We start from the raw sequence: 18,750 nt of genomic DNA on the forward strand, positions 1-18,750 counted from the left end.
CCCCCCCCCCCCACCCCACCCCAATCCAGGCCACCCCATCAAAAAAAATTGAAAATTTTAAATTTACATGAATTCATGACAACCTCCGACCCAAATAGATAAAATTAAAAATAAAAATACTAAATTGAAAGACAATTGAAAATTCATAGCCAACATTATAACCACACAAATAAAATTGCTTAAATATATAGAGTTGGAGAGGAAAAATAAAATGAAAAGTACCTTCAAATGATGGTGAACAAATAAGCATCACTTGCCACAAAAATAGAAAAAACTTAAAAATTGTAGATTAGACAGTTCTTCTCAAACATTTTTCACTATAAATAGGTAATTAATAATAGCATTTTGTAGATGAATTAGTTACTGAATTTAATACTCTCTTGACTTTATATTAGTTGTTCACACTTCATCCTCATTTACACCTTTAGCTTTACTAATTTACTTTCTGATTATTTTTTATTTAAAAAAATTACACTTTTAAAAATTATTAATTGTTAAGATAAAATAAAAAAATTAGTTTCATCTTGATTTTGTAAATTGAAAAATAATTTAAGACAACTATTTTTATAAGACAAACATGTAATATGAAACGGAAGGAAAACTCCACGCCAATGTCTTTTTATTTACCTCATTCATTTATAATATTATTATTTATTGATATATATTAAACTTTATGGTACAAAACATAATAGAAATAGGATCGATAAGCTAAGGATAATGTGATGGTTTAATTTTTAATGGGTGTTTTTGTAATTTAATTTTGCACTTAGAGTAAATATAATGATGATAATCTTATTTTTATCGTTTACCCAACTACTTCTATAAATACTTTCATTTCATACTTAAGTTTTCTGCTCTGCTTGTGCGTGCTTACATTTTTACTTTTATCCTAATACGAATTTAAGAAAGTAAAAAAGATAATTCAAATCTTAAAATCTTACTTAAAATAAGATTATAAGATTATTGACCTTCTAAAATAGTGGTTTGGATGATGTTTTGGGCTGAATTGAGGTCCATCCATGTAATGAGCTAAAGGCCTAGCCCAATTAATAGGTAGATTGGGCCTAAATCAAATGGGCCAATTATGATGAAAATTTGGACCTAATTTTGAATTTTAAACCCCCTTTCTCATTTATATTTCTTTGTGCTTCTAAGTTCGATCAAATTCATTAAAAAATTTAAACACACTATATAATAATACTAAGTAGGTAATAATAAAAATAATAATAACAACATAGTAATGAAAGTGATTCAGCACTAACAACAATAACATATTCTGTCTATGAATGAATACTATGTTATATATGATTCGTAGTTTCACTCTTACTTTTGTCTTAATAAACGTCGCTAAATGGGAGCGTGTGCAATATTTTTTTCTTTCTCTCAATCGCTTCAATGCTTATGATTTGAGATATAAGAAAAAATAAAAAACCTCTATCGAATTTGAAGATGTGACACAAATAATGGCTCTGATCATCGAGACGTCAATAGATTAGACAGCTCTAAGATTTTTTATATTCGGTGAAAGGCAGACTAAAAATCTACCCCAACAACCAAGTGAAATAAATCTAGTCATATCACCATTTAATTTCCTTGATATTTTGATATCACTATCAACTATTTCCAACTACTTGTAATATTTTGGCTGATATTGCACCAAATTTCAGTTGTTGCAGACATGTAGGTTCAATTTTAATTTGTGCCTTGGATGTACAATTTCTCTTGTTGTAGAAAAAGATCCAGTTTACGCACTGATTGACATGTTACTGGCAGTTATGTTTTCTCAACACGTACCTTCACGTTAAGGTTTGATTTGATTTCGGGTCATGTAGGTGATTTTTTTTAAAGTTTAGGTGATGATGAGACTTGAACTCAATATAGTTGTCCGATGTAATATTATATTGAAGTATGTAACCATCTTATTTTTTAGTTAATTATATCTTCAATAACACGTGCATCGAAGGTTTGCACGCATGCACGAGTAGAGGGAGGTCATGGGTCGTATTCTTTTCAATTGTCCGTTGATAACTTTGATCTAGCTCTACAATGCATGTGTGGTAGAGGTGTGAAAAATCAAACTGATCGATAAATTGAACCGAAAAAAGTGTTATTGGTTATTGGATTAACGGGCTTTTAATGGTTTTATAATAAAAAAACTATCGAGTTGTCGGTTCGGCATTGATTTTTCCAAGTGTCATCATAGAATGTGTTTGAAATTACATTATTTAATCTTTATTCTTACCAACAACTCCCTTTTTAATATTCTTAATTTCCATACTTTGGCCTTTTCATTCTTTTAGACACAAATTTCAACATAATTCTAGGCATGGAGATTTGCAATTTGCTTAGAAAGACAGCAATGTTAAAGAAGTTTATACACTACATTTTAAAAAATATATACATAAAATATTATCATTAGGGTTTATCGATTTCCAAGAATTAAATATGTGTACCAGCCGGAAGAAACAAACCTAACGGTTGGAGCAAGCTTGGTTATTTAAGCCTTGACGAATTTAAATAAAATAACATGATTGGCAAAAATTTATATAGTCAATTTTAATTTATTGAAATTAAGACGTTATTATTATTATTATTATTTATGTTTTCTATAGTATGTTTGGAGGAGAGTCAGTATAATGGGGTATACCAACATGGTTGGTAGTGGAGGATATTCTTTTTGGAAAAATCGTTTCAGGTTTGAATTCTTAAAATAAAAATAATATTATTGGAAACATCACTCCAGAAATGAGCCATTTAATACGTAAATTCAAATTTAATTGACTCTCATTATAAGTATCGAACCTCGAGTGAAAAAGAAAAAGAAAAAAAGTACAAATGGGGTATGTGAGATTTTTGACCTATCGATTATTAATATGCTTGACCTACTCACAGGCTGTATTTTTAAGGCTTTAAATAAATGACCACTAATTATTTTTCAAGATTTAAAAATGTATAAATACACTTAGTCAACCAACTAATTAATTAATATGCAACCATACAAATCCAAACACCAAGAAAGAGTAGATATGATGTGAGAATTCCCTTAGCAAAACCATGTGATATGAGTATAATGTTGATTTGGACCCCATTTTCAGTATTAAATCGCAATAACGATTCTGGTGAGATGAATAGAAATTACGTCTTCATTTTTAATTAGAATTTTTGAGTTTGAGTCATGTGTATGAAAAAATCAAGTTAAGGAGTGTTTTCCTCTTAAATAGGTTACACAGTGCGAATTCAAATAAATTAGTGTTTCAATATAAATATCGAACATCAAATGAGCAATAAAAAAAAATCACTTCCATTAATGTGTTATAATACACTTTACAATCTTATGATTTGTATAGAGTTTACAAATTGATAGCTATAACGACATTTTTACGTAAAATTTTGTAGGATTTTGTAGGATAATTATTTAGTAAATGATCTTCACTTTTTATTGTTCTTGCAACTTATGAAGTTTTTAGACCACGAACTTCATCGTTGATTTACTCATAGCTAATAGAATTATAGAGTATCTGTCACTTACAGAATTAGAAATGAATTTTGTTGTTTAGAAACATTATTTACCTGTTGCTAATTTCTATCGAAAATTTAAAGCAGGTTGATAAAAAAAAATTAATTCACCCTAAAATGTGATAGTATATGCTCTTTTTTTGTGCTTTAAAAAGGACTCAAATGTCAACCAACTATTAGAAAATTGATTACATTTTTTTATTATTTCCTTGGTGTTGATAGAATATTTAAACAAAGGGAAAAAGAATTTCAGGATATTGACAAAAATAAATAAAGACAACAAAGCAAAGGAATTTACTTGTAAAATATTCTTTTACACAATCAAATTACTTGTAAAACAATTGTTAAATAAAATCTCTATAACAAATATCACAATAGTAATATGAGAAAAATTATAATTAATTTATCATCACAAAGCAAACTATATTATGTTAATGAGTTATGTTTATAGTTTGAAACGAAATCAACTATCAACATGAATTGTGGTTGGATGATTGATATTCATTCGCTCTTAATTAGAAATTTCGAATTGAAACTCTTAATGAAAAATTATGTTGAAAGCAACATCTTTAGAAATAAGCTATGCAATACACAAATTTAAATTTCATCAAGTCATTAAGACAAATATTGAAATTATAATTTATAAGTGACCCAAAAAAGAGGGTAACTGTCTGGAGGTGGGGTCACTTGTGGTGTAGGAAAAACAAATAAATGAAAGCACATTATTGAAAATAGTGTCAAGAAAAACACAAGTTATATAATCCCTCCGTTCCTATTTACTTGCCCATATTTCCTCTATTAGATGTCCCTATTTATTTATCCATTTTAACAAATCAAGAAAGGACAAAAAAAAATTTCCTATTATACCCTCATTTAAACTTCCCCCAACATTGATTAGTTATCTTGAATAAATTTATTTTGGAATCATAATTAATAAGGGCAAAATTGTAACTTCACTATGCTAACATTGTTGCCTTAATATTGTGTCATTTCTAAAGTGGACAACTAAATAGGGACGGAGGGAGTACTCCTTTTGAGTTTTCAAATTTTACAAATGGTAAAATTCACAAATAATTTCTTTTTACGCCTTTATAATTGTAATGCATTTATTGTCTTTGAGTTTCAAATTTTATAAATGAAATTTTAATCGATTATAATACACAATGATCTTGTGTTATACTACACCGGTGGAATTGTGTCATGATCAAGAATAAATACAAAATAATTTTTGGACGGTAATATTATGAATGATTCAAAGAATTACATAAGGTATGGCAGAAAAGTCTTTTTGAACCGAGTGAAGATAAAATCAACCAAACTAATTTGAAATTTGAACATATCAAGTAAAATTTACAAATGAAAGAATATAAAACAATATTTTTAATTCATGAATTTATAATGATCGTCATGTTCTATTAGCCGGATCTTCTATCATTCGCTATGTTCTATATCAAAGTGTGTTAATCTCTATGTTGAGCGAGGCTAAGTATCATCTATTCACTAGGATAAAGCTCTTCCTTTACAAAGTCCTTGTGCAGTGAATCATCTCCCATTGGAAGTCGTCCGTCGTCCTTAAATAATTCCACGTAGTGTAATCTTGTGTGTAAACATAACATTTCTGATTGAATTCGTCCAACCCAACTAAGAAGAATCGAACTCGACAGACTTTTTTTTTCTTCTAGAATTTTAAAATAAAATACTATTAATTTTTGTAAAGATAATATCGAAAATAACTCGTGAACTCTATTTCTACAAATAAAACTTTTGGTGATAATGTTATAGTGGGGGCTCAAGTCACATGCTCATAATACAAAATTCTCAATTAGCTAGATGATAATGGAATCTTTCACTTTTCCTAAGTTTTTAAATAAATAAATGATAAAGAAATCCAATTTAGGACACAATTCAACTACTTTCCCTCAATCAAAGGGAGACTTCAACCCCCCCACCACCCACCCCCCCCCCCCAAACCCCAACACACACACACACACACAAAAAAAAAAAAAAGGTACATTGTTGAAATTAGTTTTGTAAAAATGAAACTAATCTACGATAAAATTCAGTATCAAGTCAATAAGAATCAAGAAAAATAAATAAAGACGGAATAGCTTAATTATATGTATAGTGTTTTCTTTTCTTAAGAGTGATTGAATTGATCATGTTGTGCTAGAATATAATCCTTTTGACATTAAATATCACACATTTTTAGAATAATCGCTTCAATTTGTTTGATATGATTTTAATGAAAAACAGAATCAACTCAAATCGAATCATGAATTGTTACTTATGGTGTTCTTGCTTCTAAGTCCAAACATATAAAATAGTTGAAATCTCTTCATCTTTAACAAACGACTGAAAAAATTGATAACATTTCGATACACAAAGCTCTATCCCACTCAAACTCAAGTTAATCGAATCAATAAATTTCAAATAACCAATATTATTCATCAAGAAAAAATAAAGCATCAAGTGGGAGGATTGTAAGATCAAGAAGAGATACATAAAGAAGAACACCTATTAGATATAGAAAGAAATCATCTGAATTATGAGGAATCAATACAAGTTTTAAAAGAAAATAAAAAGCTCATCTTATACTATAGTTTGGAAGAAGCAAAAAAAAGAAAAAATTACAAAGAAATCAAAGTATGATCATTAAATAAAACCAGTTGCAGCAAGCACTGTAAACTGGTTTCTAATTCAAGATTATGATCTCTATACATACATTTTCCAGCAAAGTTTCAATCTTTACTTTGCCAATTTATTCTCTCCACAACTTCAACCTAATTATAACAATTCAAAAATAAAATCATTGGAGATTGAATCTTTCTCCTCTTTACCTCCTCTATCTTTCTTTCTGTCGTACCATTTAAGGTTCGTGATCACATATTAGCTCGATTTTGTTGATGGCTTGAAGAGTTGAGGAAATAATAATTGTAGGAACTATTTTGTGCTCTGAGGATAAGAGTTAGTGAAATTTCTGAAAGAATTAATAAAAGGGTGGTGGGGGTGGTGAAGCATATTGAACTCCTATTACTGGTGGTAATGGCCCTTCGTATACTGGAGTAGGCGGTGGTGATGGTGGGGGTGGAGAATTGTAATAATAAACTGGTGGTGGAGGAGATGGAGATGGTGGGGGCGGAGAATTGTAATGATAAACCGGTGGTGGAGGAGGAGATGGTGAAGGGGAGGGGGGTGGGGGTGGTTCAATGCAAGGAGGAGGTGGTGGAGGGGGTTCTATACAAGGCAATGGGGAAGGAGGTGGAGGAGGTGAAGAATATACGTATGTTGGTGGTGGAGGAGGAGGTGAATTTGGTGGCGGAGGTGATGAGTATATGTATACTGGTGGAGGAGGAGGCGAATTTGGTGGAGGAGGAGGTGAATTTGGGGGCGGAGGTGGTGGTGAATTGTAATAGTAAGGTGAAGGGGGTGGAGGCGAGTGAGCAAGCGGTGGAGGTGGAGAATTAGGAGGTGGGGAATTTGGTGGTGGAGGTGGAGGTGAGCGTACACAATAAGGCAATGGTGATGGAGGAGGTGGAGATGGTGGTGGCGAATAAACGGGTGGGGGAGGAGGTGGAGGTGATGGTGGAGGGGGAGATGGTGGCGGTGGTGGTGGTGAATAAACTGGTGGTGGGGGTGATGGTGGAGGTGGAGATGGCGGGGGTGGAGGTGGAGGTGATGGTGATGGTGGAGGAGGAGATGGAGGTGGGGGTGGAGGTGAATAGACTGGTGGTGGAGGCGGAGGTGGTGATGGAGAGGGTGGTGGTGGCGGTGGTGAATAAACTGGAGGTGGAGGAGTATAAACTGGTGGCGGAGGCGAATAAATAGGTGGCGGAGGGGCAGGCAAGGGGGGTGAAAGTGGCGGAGGAGGTGGCAAAACAGGAACAAATTTATGACACCTGAAAGCACTGCAATGAATTTTTTTAGACAAAAAGGCCTTACACTGTCCCTGAGAGCGTTGCACCGGTCTGTTGGGCAAACAATTCCGTTCATCATGAAACTCCGGCAACCCCAAACACACCGGCGGTTCACCAGTGAAGAAATTATAAGAATACGTAAAATTCTCAAGCTTAGGAAGCTGACAAATGCTTTTCGGAATTGTCCCAGAAAGCATATTATGTGCCACATTCAATTGCTCCAAATTCACCAAATCACCAAAATTCTCCGGCAACGGACCCATCAACTGATTAAAGCTCACATCAAATACAGTCAGATTTTTCAACAACCCAATCTCCGCCGGCAAACAAGAACGTAACCCATTGTTCATTAAAATCGCCTCATTAAGATTACTCATATTTCCAATACTCGCCGGAAGACACCCATGGAAACTGTTACTCGCCAGAACTATCACAGAAACCGGCGAATTCCCAAAATTATCCGGCAACTCAAACGCAAACCGATTATGATTAATAAAAATGGCGTCTAATGGCTTATCAAAAAGCTGTGAAGGTACATTACCTTCAAATTCATTGAACCTAATATCCAAAAATATCAACTTGGGTAAACTCAAAACAACATAAGGAAACTTCCCAGCAAACCTGTTATTACTCAGATCCAGCTCGAACAGTATCTTCAACTTGCTGAATTTTCTTGGTATTGTACCACAGAAACGGTTTGAATTGATATGGAAAATCCCAAGATCTGTAAGAAGCCCAAGCTCTTCCGGGAGGTACCCTGCAATGTCACCATGGTTAAGGTCAATGCCGGCAACTGTACGGATTTTGGGGTTATCCAACGCCGGAGCACAGAAGATTCCGGTGTAGCTGCATACATTAGGACCAACCCAATTCAGAGTGATATTAAAGGGATCTGAAATGATAGCTTGTTTCCATGCTTGTAAAGCAATATAAGCATTCTTGATTCTATCATTCTCAAACACCATAGATGGATCAATTTTCACATTTTCACCTCTATCACCAAACTCATCTCTGTAATACAAAAGCTGCCTGTGTTTGATGAACTGAGCTTCAGAATCAGTTAAAGGGCCATTTTCAGAGACAGTAAACTCAGCATTTGTGTGTTCAGGAAAAACTGAACACAAAAAACAGAGCACAAGAAAAAACAGAGGGCAAATGGGTGTTTGAGTTTTCTCCTTCATCTCACATAAGTCATCTGAAAATCAAGAATGCTTGGTTTTTTTTTGCTTTTTTCTGTTCAAAGATTGAATCTTTAACCAAATGTGAGATGAAAAAAGTGAAGATCTATGAAGAAAAATGGATTTAAGAAATGGGGTTTGTGGAGTTTTTTTTTATTTTTGGTTTAAAAATGGAATCTTTAAGCAAAATGTGAGATGAGAGAGATGAAGCTTTGTGGAGAAGAAGAGATTAAATGAAAATGGGGTTTTTGAGATATGAAGAGAGAGAGGTTGAATTTATTTTTAGATTAAGGATTTTGGGGTTGTGTGAATAAAGAATAAAGCAATTCTTTTTTAATTATTTTTTTTAGAAACAAATTTATTTTTTATTTTTTTTGTAAGAAACAAGAAATTTCCAAAATAAAAAAGGACAGCTAAATCACAGCTCAAAACCCACTAGATCCTCTCACTTTCTCTATTAGTTGTATGTGGAGTAGCTATTAGTAGCTTACTATATATTCTTCCTCTTTTTAAAAATAAAAATAAAAATGTTTTTTAACTTTAATAATTAAAAGTGTGACTTTAAAATGTTGATCTTTATTCTACTAATATAAGCATTAGGGTTTTGGAATAATTTATAATCAAATAATTAAGTCAATAATTAAGAGTCAATTATTTTATTTTTTAAAAGAAAAAGAATAAAGGATTTAAGAGATGAAATGAGAATTGTAAATTTATAATCTAATGGTTATGACTTTTAGCAACACTTGTAGACATTTTCCTCTTGTTAGCTTCTCCCATGACAAAAATAGGGATCTATGTTTCACCATCAAAAGAAGAAGAAAAAAGAAAACCTATTAGTGATAGTAGTTAATTGCTATCTATCAATTTTATTTGGCATAATACATAAATATGATCTTTAACTTGGTTTAGGTGACAATTACTTTAACTTTAGATATGCGCATGTAGACGCTTAAACTTATATAAAATTGAACAAATAGGCGCATTAATCCTACATGACAATTTTTTGTGTCCTGCATGGCATCATGTGTGTATTATGTCATGTAGGACACATATGTCTAACTGTTCAATTTTATAGAACTTTAAGTGCGTACTTGTGTACACTCAAAATTTGAGGACATAGTTATCCGTTGAAGCCAAGTTAAGAGTCACTTTCTTTTTTGAAAATTAATTAATTTTAGCATAATAGATTTTAAGAGAGATAGAGATAAGGTGAAGAAGAATTGAAACTAAATATATGATCATAGATAAAAGGGAAAAGACGTGTAAAAATGATTTTACAAAATCAGAAGTATTATCGATTAACAAATAATGTACATGAATGAGTCTTTTCTCAAATGGAAATGATATAGGTGAGCCAAACTTTTAACATATGATATAGATGAACCTTTTCTCAAACGAAATTAATAGCATAGTCATGCCAAACTTTTAATGAATAACATAAACATGCCATTTTCTCAAAGGTTGATAGAATATTTAAACTTCTCCCTAAATAAAAAGATATAAAAATCGTGAAGTAAAATAAAATGATAATAAATAGTTGATTGTTATCGTATTTTTATTTTTTTTTCGTCCCTACGTTAGGTGTTGGTTTAAAGGTTAGTCCGTGAGATGAGGCCGGCAATTAGTTTCTCTTTTATTATATTTAGTTTCTTTTTGGCTTTTTGGTGAGGTAAAGACAGGGTTCTTGTTTTAATTTATAAATTAAAACTAAGTGGGGTTTGTTAATTTTTGTTTGTTTGTGTAGTTGAAGTATATCTAGGATTAGAAAAAATAATTTCTCATTTTTTGGACTTTTTCTGAGTAACAAAATGTCACCGATAAGAACTGTGTGATAGATTTCTGAATTTGATTTTAGAAAATTTTTATATCGTTAAGGAGTATTTTCCACTAAAATGACTCCTTTTTTAAAAAAATTTATAGTCGTTATTCTTTTAGCACGCTCTAGATAAAATTATATATAATAAATTTATAGATCAATAGAAATATAAATCGCATTAGATAAGTTTGATGTGATATATAATCTCAATCGAAAAGGTATTGACGAGGAGAAATTGATTTCTAATCTTTCTAATATAATAGCACATGTTATATCAATTTAAATTTTATACGACACAAATTTAAATTAATAAATTTTTAAAACGAATACCTAACATCAAGCGGAAAATGAAGAAACAAAGAATGACAAAATGTCAAACAAGTGGAAGGCCAGTTAATGAACTGTTTTGGCAATAACGTAACGAGTAATAACATGAAATTGACTTTTCAATTCTTCTAACAACTATAATATTTTCTACCTTTCAAAATAAATACATATTTTTCTCTTTTAAAATATTGATCTAATTAACTTTTAAACTTAAAATGATTTAGTCAATTTAAATATTTAAAAATTATACAATTAGTATCACTGGTGGAAAAATTTTCATATAGATAAATGATAAAAAAAAAAATATTTTGAAATACTTATAAAGCTCATATAATTTAAATTTCGAAAGACCAAGAGTGACAGATAATTTAAAACGAAGAAACTTGTTTTCCAAGTTCTCGTTACATGCACAATTTTGGACGCGGTTAACAATTTTGCGTAACATGGGGAAATAAGGAAAGGAAGAAAAAGAAAAAGAAAACACAATTTTCTAATTTATATTGCGTGGGAAATTATGACTAATATCATTAGAATATAGACTTTTAGTGATACACTGAATGTTTTTATTAATGATAGTGGAATCATGTTAGTTTGTATTTACCTTAATTATATTACAAATATATGTTGTCCTTCATCAGCAAAAATAATTTTTGTTTTGAAAGATTTAAATAAATCAAAAGAAACTACTTAATATATGAAAAAATTACTGAAATATATATCTTATTTTATCATAATCTCTAAAATTTCTTATAATTTAAAAAGAATCAAAAATTCCCTCTCGAGTATATCACTCTCCTCTCGCTTATACATCTCTATCTCCCTTTCGGATACATCCCTCCCTTCGTATTCAGATGTCCTATCCCTTCTCTGATACATTCCTCCCCTCTCGAATACATCCTTCCTCTATGTATCCGGACGTCTATTGATGTACCCGGATACATTTCTCCCCTCTCGAATACATCCCTCCCCTATATATCCGGACGTCTATTGATGTACCCGGATACATTCCTCCCCTCTCGAATACATACCTCCCCTATGTATCCGGACGTCTATTGATGTACCTGGAAGTCCAATGATAGATCCAAAAGTCTAGTGATGTATTCAAAATTCATAAATTTTAAGGGATTTTTGTAATTTGAAAAAGAGTATGGAAATAATGTAATTAACTTTTAACACCATGAGATTTATGATATATATTATTGTTCTCATCCTACTTCATTTATGTTTATGAACAACTATACACACGACTTGTCATCAAGATTCCTATCTCAAATTAAGAAAATCGGAGATTTCACCATTTATCATGCATAAAATAATACTATACAGATTTTCTCATAACTTATATATGTATTAGTATACTGATTTCTACCTTATCAATCAAATAACATGTTATTTTTATATATAAATAACTTATTTCATATATATCTATCAAAACATTATAAAGTTATACAAAAAATAATATACAAATATTTTTTTCTTATCTACATGCCAAACCACTTCACGACGTGAATTTGAACCATTGCTTCTTCTTATTGCCGTCACTAATTTAACCCCCACCCCCCATAGTGTCGATTCCAAACTCTCTTTTTATCCACTGATAATAAGTCAAAATGGAATTCAAACAAAGTAATCATCACATCATCATGATAAAAGGACAAGAATTGGTTGATGGAAACTTAAGAATCGACACAAATTAGCTTGAAACTAAAGCTTCATCAAACATCAATTAGTAAGAATAATTGAAAAGGGTCATGGTGGGATGGTAAGTATTTTTCATCCTTAATTAAAAGTTTCGGATTCGAGTTCTTTTGAGTAGGGACTCACCTTTGTTAAGAAGTGTTTTACCCTAATGTGAGAGTTTTCAGGGCGAGTCCTATTGGAAATAATAATTCAAAGTTGCAGTAGAAATCCTAAGTTGATTAGAATTTATTATTTATGGTATTTACTTATTATGTTTAATTAGAATTTGTTAGTTAGAGTGGTTCCTAATTCTAGTTTAATTTGATTTTTACTTTTATAAATAGGGATATTGTTACTGTTATTTTTAATATATAGAAATATACAGAAACATATAGAACTTTAGAGTTTGTAAATAAAAATATTTTCCTTCAAGTCCCTCAGACTCTTATATAGATATCGAACACCGGGTGAAATTAATTTCTTTTAGTAAGAATCATTTGTTACTTAGGCTTGCTAATGTATGTTGTAGCGAGGTGCACATAATCCTCATCATATTTAGTATCAAAATTTAAAATTTATGATTTTAAATTTTAAGTATTTTTAAATTATTAAGTTCTAAATTTTATTTTATTTTTAAATGAACACAATTTAAACTTAAAGTACCGAGTGCAATCAAACTCGTGCCTTGATCTCTAACTTAACTGCGAGCTTGGATGTTAAAGTTGTGTGAGTGAAAAATATTTTTTCCTCATCTTAATTTGTGTAGTACTGTTTGACTTGACAGATTATCTAAATTAAAAAAATGACTTTTAAAATTTGTGATTTGATATGTAACAAATATTAAATATCTATATTATTATAAATCACTTTACTACGATAATTTTTTAAAGTACGCCGAATAAAAAATAACTATTAGTGATAAGGCAAATATATGGATGAACGATAAAGGAAAGAGCAATGCATATTGTTTTTTATTAGAAGAAAAATAATATTATTTTTAGACCAATTAAAAAAAAGTCACATAAATTTACAATAAAATTACTATTTTTTTTTTGTAATAATAGTCAAATAAGTTTCTCTATTTCAAACAAGAGTATATCGGATATTTATTAATTTTGAACTTTGACTCAAAAAATTAATTTTGTATTTGAAAATGAAAGTTATAACTCCCTTATTTATGTGTGATACACACATATACCCCATCTTACCCACTTTAATTATTGCTTTAGCTTAAGAAAACTATCCCAAAATAATTAATATTTTAAAAAAATTTAAGATTAAAGTTGATAATTGTTTCCAACATACTTTTAATTTAAAAAAATATCTAATTAATAGAGATAATTTAATAAATTATATGTATATTTATTATTTTTTAACGAGTGTGGATTGATCCAATAATCTATCAAAAATAGCTTTTCCCATCTCCATAAAAATAGAGATAAAGTCTGAATACATTCACGAACAATTTAAAATTTGAATTTTATAAATATTTACTATGATTTCGAGTTAATATACAATAATAAGGTAATTTACAGATAAATATTTTCTTGATACCTTTATAAAATATAGACAAAAGTTATTGAATTTTTGTTATTTCACGTGTACATTGGATCAACCTCTGCAAACATTTTATTATCTATTCAAATATTACTCATGAAATTATATTAAATAATTTATTATTGAACTAAAATGACAAATAAAATATAACAAAAAGGTGTATAAGTGAATATGTATATGCAACTTGCAAATGTATCCATGGATTTCATCTTTAATCAGAGGTCTCGAATTTGAGTCCCTCTGACTCCTGGGTAAGAAGTCGTCTTTGTTCATAAGTATTTTACCCTCCAATATTAAACTTTTACAATGCAATTCTAATTTAATTGGACTTCGATATTAATACTGAATAGACAAACACGAATTTTTTTTTTTTTTTAAAAAAAACTTGTAAATGCATGGATAAGTTCATAATAATACTAACAGAAACTATACGAAATAAAGGTTATGTTGGACCCACACGTGACGCGTCTTGTACAGCTGGATCGCCTCTTTATAAGAGGGAAAATGGGACCTATCTTACCGATTCCGTTCAAATTTACGTGACATAATTTAATTAAATACGGAGAAAAAAGTTTTATCATATTTCAAAAACTATTGTTAAAATTGAATAATTTTGTTCGTCGTCATATTTTTCTCTTATCATTTTTTTTTATCTACCTACCAAACCGCTTCACGACGTGAATTTAAACCATTGCTTCTTCTAATTGTCGTCCACTAATTTACCCCCTCCCCTCCCCCACCCCCCACAAAATGTCGATTTGAAACCTTTTTTTTTTACCCACTTATAATAAGTCAAAATGGAATTCAAACAAAGTAATCATCACATCATCATGATAAAAAGACAAGAATTGGTTAATGGAAACTTAAGAATCGACACAAACTAGCTTGAAACTAAAGATTCATCAAACATCAATTAGTAAGGATAATTGAAAAGGGCAATGGTGGGATGATAAGTATTTTTTTTATCCTTAATTAGAGGTCTCAGGTTCGAAAGAGTAGGGACTCACCTTTATTAGGAAATATTTTCTCCAATAGTGGAACTTTTTAGGGCGAATTCAAATCTAATCGTTACTCTAATACAAATATCAAACCTCGGGTGAAATTAATTTCTTTTAGTAAGAATCATTTGTTACTTAGGCTTACCAATGTATGTTGTAGCTAGGTGCACATAATCCTCATCATATTTAGTATCAAAATTTAAACTTCATGAGTTTAAATTTTAAGTATTTTTAAATTATTAAGTTCTAAATTAATATTTTTTTTAAAATGATGATAATTTAAACTAAAGTACTAGTGCGACCAAACTCGTGCCTTAATCTCTAGGATATGTGAGTGAAAAATATTTTTTTCTCATCTTGATTTGTGTTGTACTGTTTGACTTGACACAACATTTAAGTAAAAAAAAATTATTTTAAAATTTGTGATCTGAAACGTTGCCAGTATTGAATATCTATATTATTATAAATCACTTTATTACGATAAATTTTAAAAGTGCATCGAATAAAAAATAGCTATTAGTGATGAGGCAAATATATGGAAGAACGATAAAGGAAAAAACAATGCATATTGTTTTTTATTAGAAGAAAGATAATAGTATTTTTAGACCAATTAAAAAAAAGAGACATTAATTTACAATGAGAGTACTATTTTTTGTAATAACAGTCAAATAAGTTTCACTATTTCAAACAGGAGTATATCGGATATTTATTAAATTTTGAACATTGACTAAAAAATAATTTTGTATTTGCAAATCAAAGTTATAACTACCTTATTTATGTGTGATTCACACATATACCCCATCTTACCCACTTTAATTATTGCTTTAGCTTAAGAAAATTATCCCAAAATAATTAATATTTTAAAAGTTGAGATTAAATCTGATAATGATTTCCAATATAGTTTTAATTTTAAAAAATATCTAATTAATAGAGATAATTTAATAAATTATATTTATATATATATATTTTTTTTAACGTGTGGATTGATCCAATAATATATCGGAAATAACTTTTTTATCCCCATAACAATAGGAATAAAGTCTGAATACATTCACGAACGGATTAAAACTTGAAGTTTATAAATTTTTACTGTGATTTTGAGTTAATACACAATAATAAGGTAATTCACCAATAAATGTTTTTTTAATACATTTATAATGTGTAGATAAAAGAATTGAATTTCTGTGATGGCAAGTGTACATTGGATCATCTTCAAATATTACTCATGAAATTATATTAAATAATTTATTATTGAAGTAAAGGGTGGTCAGTGTCTTTTTTAGGTCAAGAGACAATTTTCTTTTTTTCTATCTAGTTTCTTAGGAAAGTACATGACAAATAAAATATAGCGAAAATGTGTATAAGTGAATATGTATATGCAACTTGCAAATGTATGCATGGACTTCATTTCTTATCAGATATTTTGAATTTGAGTTCTTCTGATTCCTAGATAAGAAGTCATCTTTGTTCGTGAGTGTTTTACGCTTCAATGTGAAACTTTTACGACGTAATTTAAATTTAATTAGACTTTAACACAAATATCAAACGGGAGAACACACACACAAAAAAAAAAGCTTGCAAATGCATGGATAAGTTCATAATAATAATAACAGAAACTATACGAAATAAAGGTTATGTTGGACCCACACGTGACGCGTCTTGTACAGCTGGATCGCCGCTTTATAAGGGGGGAAATGGGACCAATCTTACTCCCTCCGTTCAAATTTAAGTGACATAATTTAATTAAATACGGAGAAAAAAGTTTTATCATATTTCAAAAACTAATGTTAAAATTGAATAATTTTGTTCATCGTTATATTTTGTTCTTATAGTTTCTTTTTCTTAAAAAAAAAAAAAAAACTGAATACATAAAATCTCTTATACGGGAAGTGCGGGATTAATGTCTTCAGCAATTTATCGAGTGCGATTTATATTTCAGATTTGCTTTACAAGCTACATCATAAAAGCTGGCTTAGTCAATACCATTCAAAGAATAACGACTAAATATTTTTCTAAAAAAATTAAAAATATAATAAAATAAAACGATCTTCATAATCTGTATATAGAGCCTTTTGAATAACAATCTAAATCGATCTTATGAAAATTGAACATTTTTTAATGATAAGAGCGAATACGAAATAATTTGCTAACCACAAGAATATAAACAAACTAAGAGTGTATCGAGATATATTATTATCAAAGGGAAATCCAAGTCAATAACCAATATGCCACGTTGTCACTCAAGATAAAAATTGCCAGCTGGCTCTTCCAGCTGTGTATAACTAGCTCATGCATGCATGGAGTTTTCTGCACTTTTTTTTTTTTCAATTTATAAAAAGTCTTTATAAGGTCAAAATTATCGTTTGGGGGCTCGAAAATCTTCGTTGTTAAAAAATTAGATTATATATATAAAAAGTTATTCTTATGTATATATATAAAATAAATTGAATAATTTAATTTCTTTATTTGTAAGCCCGTGACACTAATGGCGACCTAAGGTTGACCTATATGAAAGATAAAAGTAATCAGATCTTGATAATCTCAAAATAAATATATGCAAATATACTCTAAAAGATGAATATACATTTGATTTAACATCAAGATATACAAAAGGCTGATAGAGGCAATTGATCAAGTTTGTTATGCTGGAGTTTTGTTTGTGTTAGATGACCCTTGTTCATTTTAACTCGAAAATAAGACTATCATAAATCATATTAGTCGTGCTTCAAACATCTTTAAATTTTAAATCCACCTTTAATAATATCATACGTTGAATTGATATATCTTTCATCAAATATTATATATACATTTATTTTTTTAAAATGTGGCGTGGGGGTGGGGGCTAGCATTACATTGGTCAAAGTTCAAAATAAGTATAATGGCCAGAACAAAAGCAGAAGTACTGTTTGGTTGATGTAAAGTTGGGGACAATTAATTTAAATAGTTAGGTGGGAAAAACAAAAACAAAAAAAAAGAGCCAGCCACATAAAGAAATATCTAAAAAAAAAAGGAAGAAAAAAAAAAGCAAACAAAGAACATAAATGAAAAAGGAAGGGAGCTTCATAGAGAAGAAAAAGCCATGTAAGTTTTGGGAAAAATATTAGCAATAAGAATGTAGTAATATTTATTCGAATTCGATGTTTATAGTAAATCATAGTTAAAAATTAAAAGGAACGTACACGGTCATGATTGGTACTATGGATCACTTTTGTCGAAATGTTATATACTTATACAAGGTTAACTTCTTCTTTTTTAATCGTTTATATAACTTATGTAGAATTTCCGACTTCTTTATATTTTAAAAGTAAATTTTACTATATCAATGCTCTAGGGAAAATAAAAATTCAAAAAAAAAAAGGATTGTGCGACGTCAAACCAATATATACATGACATATGTCTCTTGCGTACCTTTTATTTAATCGTAGTCGACTTATTCACATTCTCCCATCAATTAATAGCTTAATTACAATACATTTAATACAAACATTGAAGGCGACTAGAAAACAACATAAAAAATTCAAGAGTGTGACCTAGTGATTAAAAAAGTTGGTCGAAAATCATGAAATTTAATTTCAAGATCAAATTTCAATAGATTTATCTCGTCTATTTCCCGAATAGAAGGTGACAAGCATGCAATATCTCATAAAACTAATCAAAATATTAGTATCTATTATTAGTGGAAGATAATAAATAAATATCACATAAAATTATTTGTGATACGTAAAATACTAACTCGAACATCACGATTATCAAAAGTAAAA

The 18,750-nt window shown here is 29.8% G+C and overlaps 1 protein-coding gene across 1 annotated transcript; it reads right to left on the reverse strand.

Moving 5' to 3' along the window:
* Positions 1–6,033: 6,033 nt before the first annotated feature.
* LOC125861959 (leucine-rich repeat extensin-like protein 4) lies at positions 6,034–8,862 on the reverse strand. Its single transcript, XM_049541887.1, has one exon. It carries the CDS (start codon positions 8,609–8,611, stop codon positions 6,503–6,505), a length of 2,109 nt encoding a protein of 702 aa, XP_049397844.1. The 5' UTR covers positions 8,612–8,862; the 3' UTR covers positions 6,034–6,502.
* Between the last annotated feature and the right edge of the window lie 9,888 nt (positions 8,863–18,750).

This window comes from Solanum stenotomum, chromosome 4, assembly GCF_019186545.1.
Source record: "Solanum stenotomum isolate F172 chromosome 4, ASM1918654v1, whole genome shotgun sequence".
Classification (NCBI taxonomy): Eukaryota; Viridiplantae; Streptophyta; class Magnoliopsida; order Solanales; family Solanaceae; genus Solanum; species Solanum stenotomum.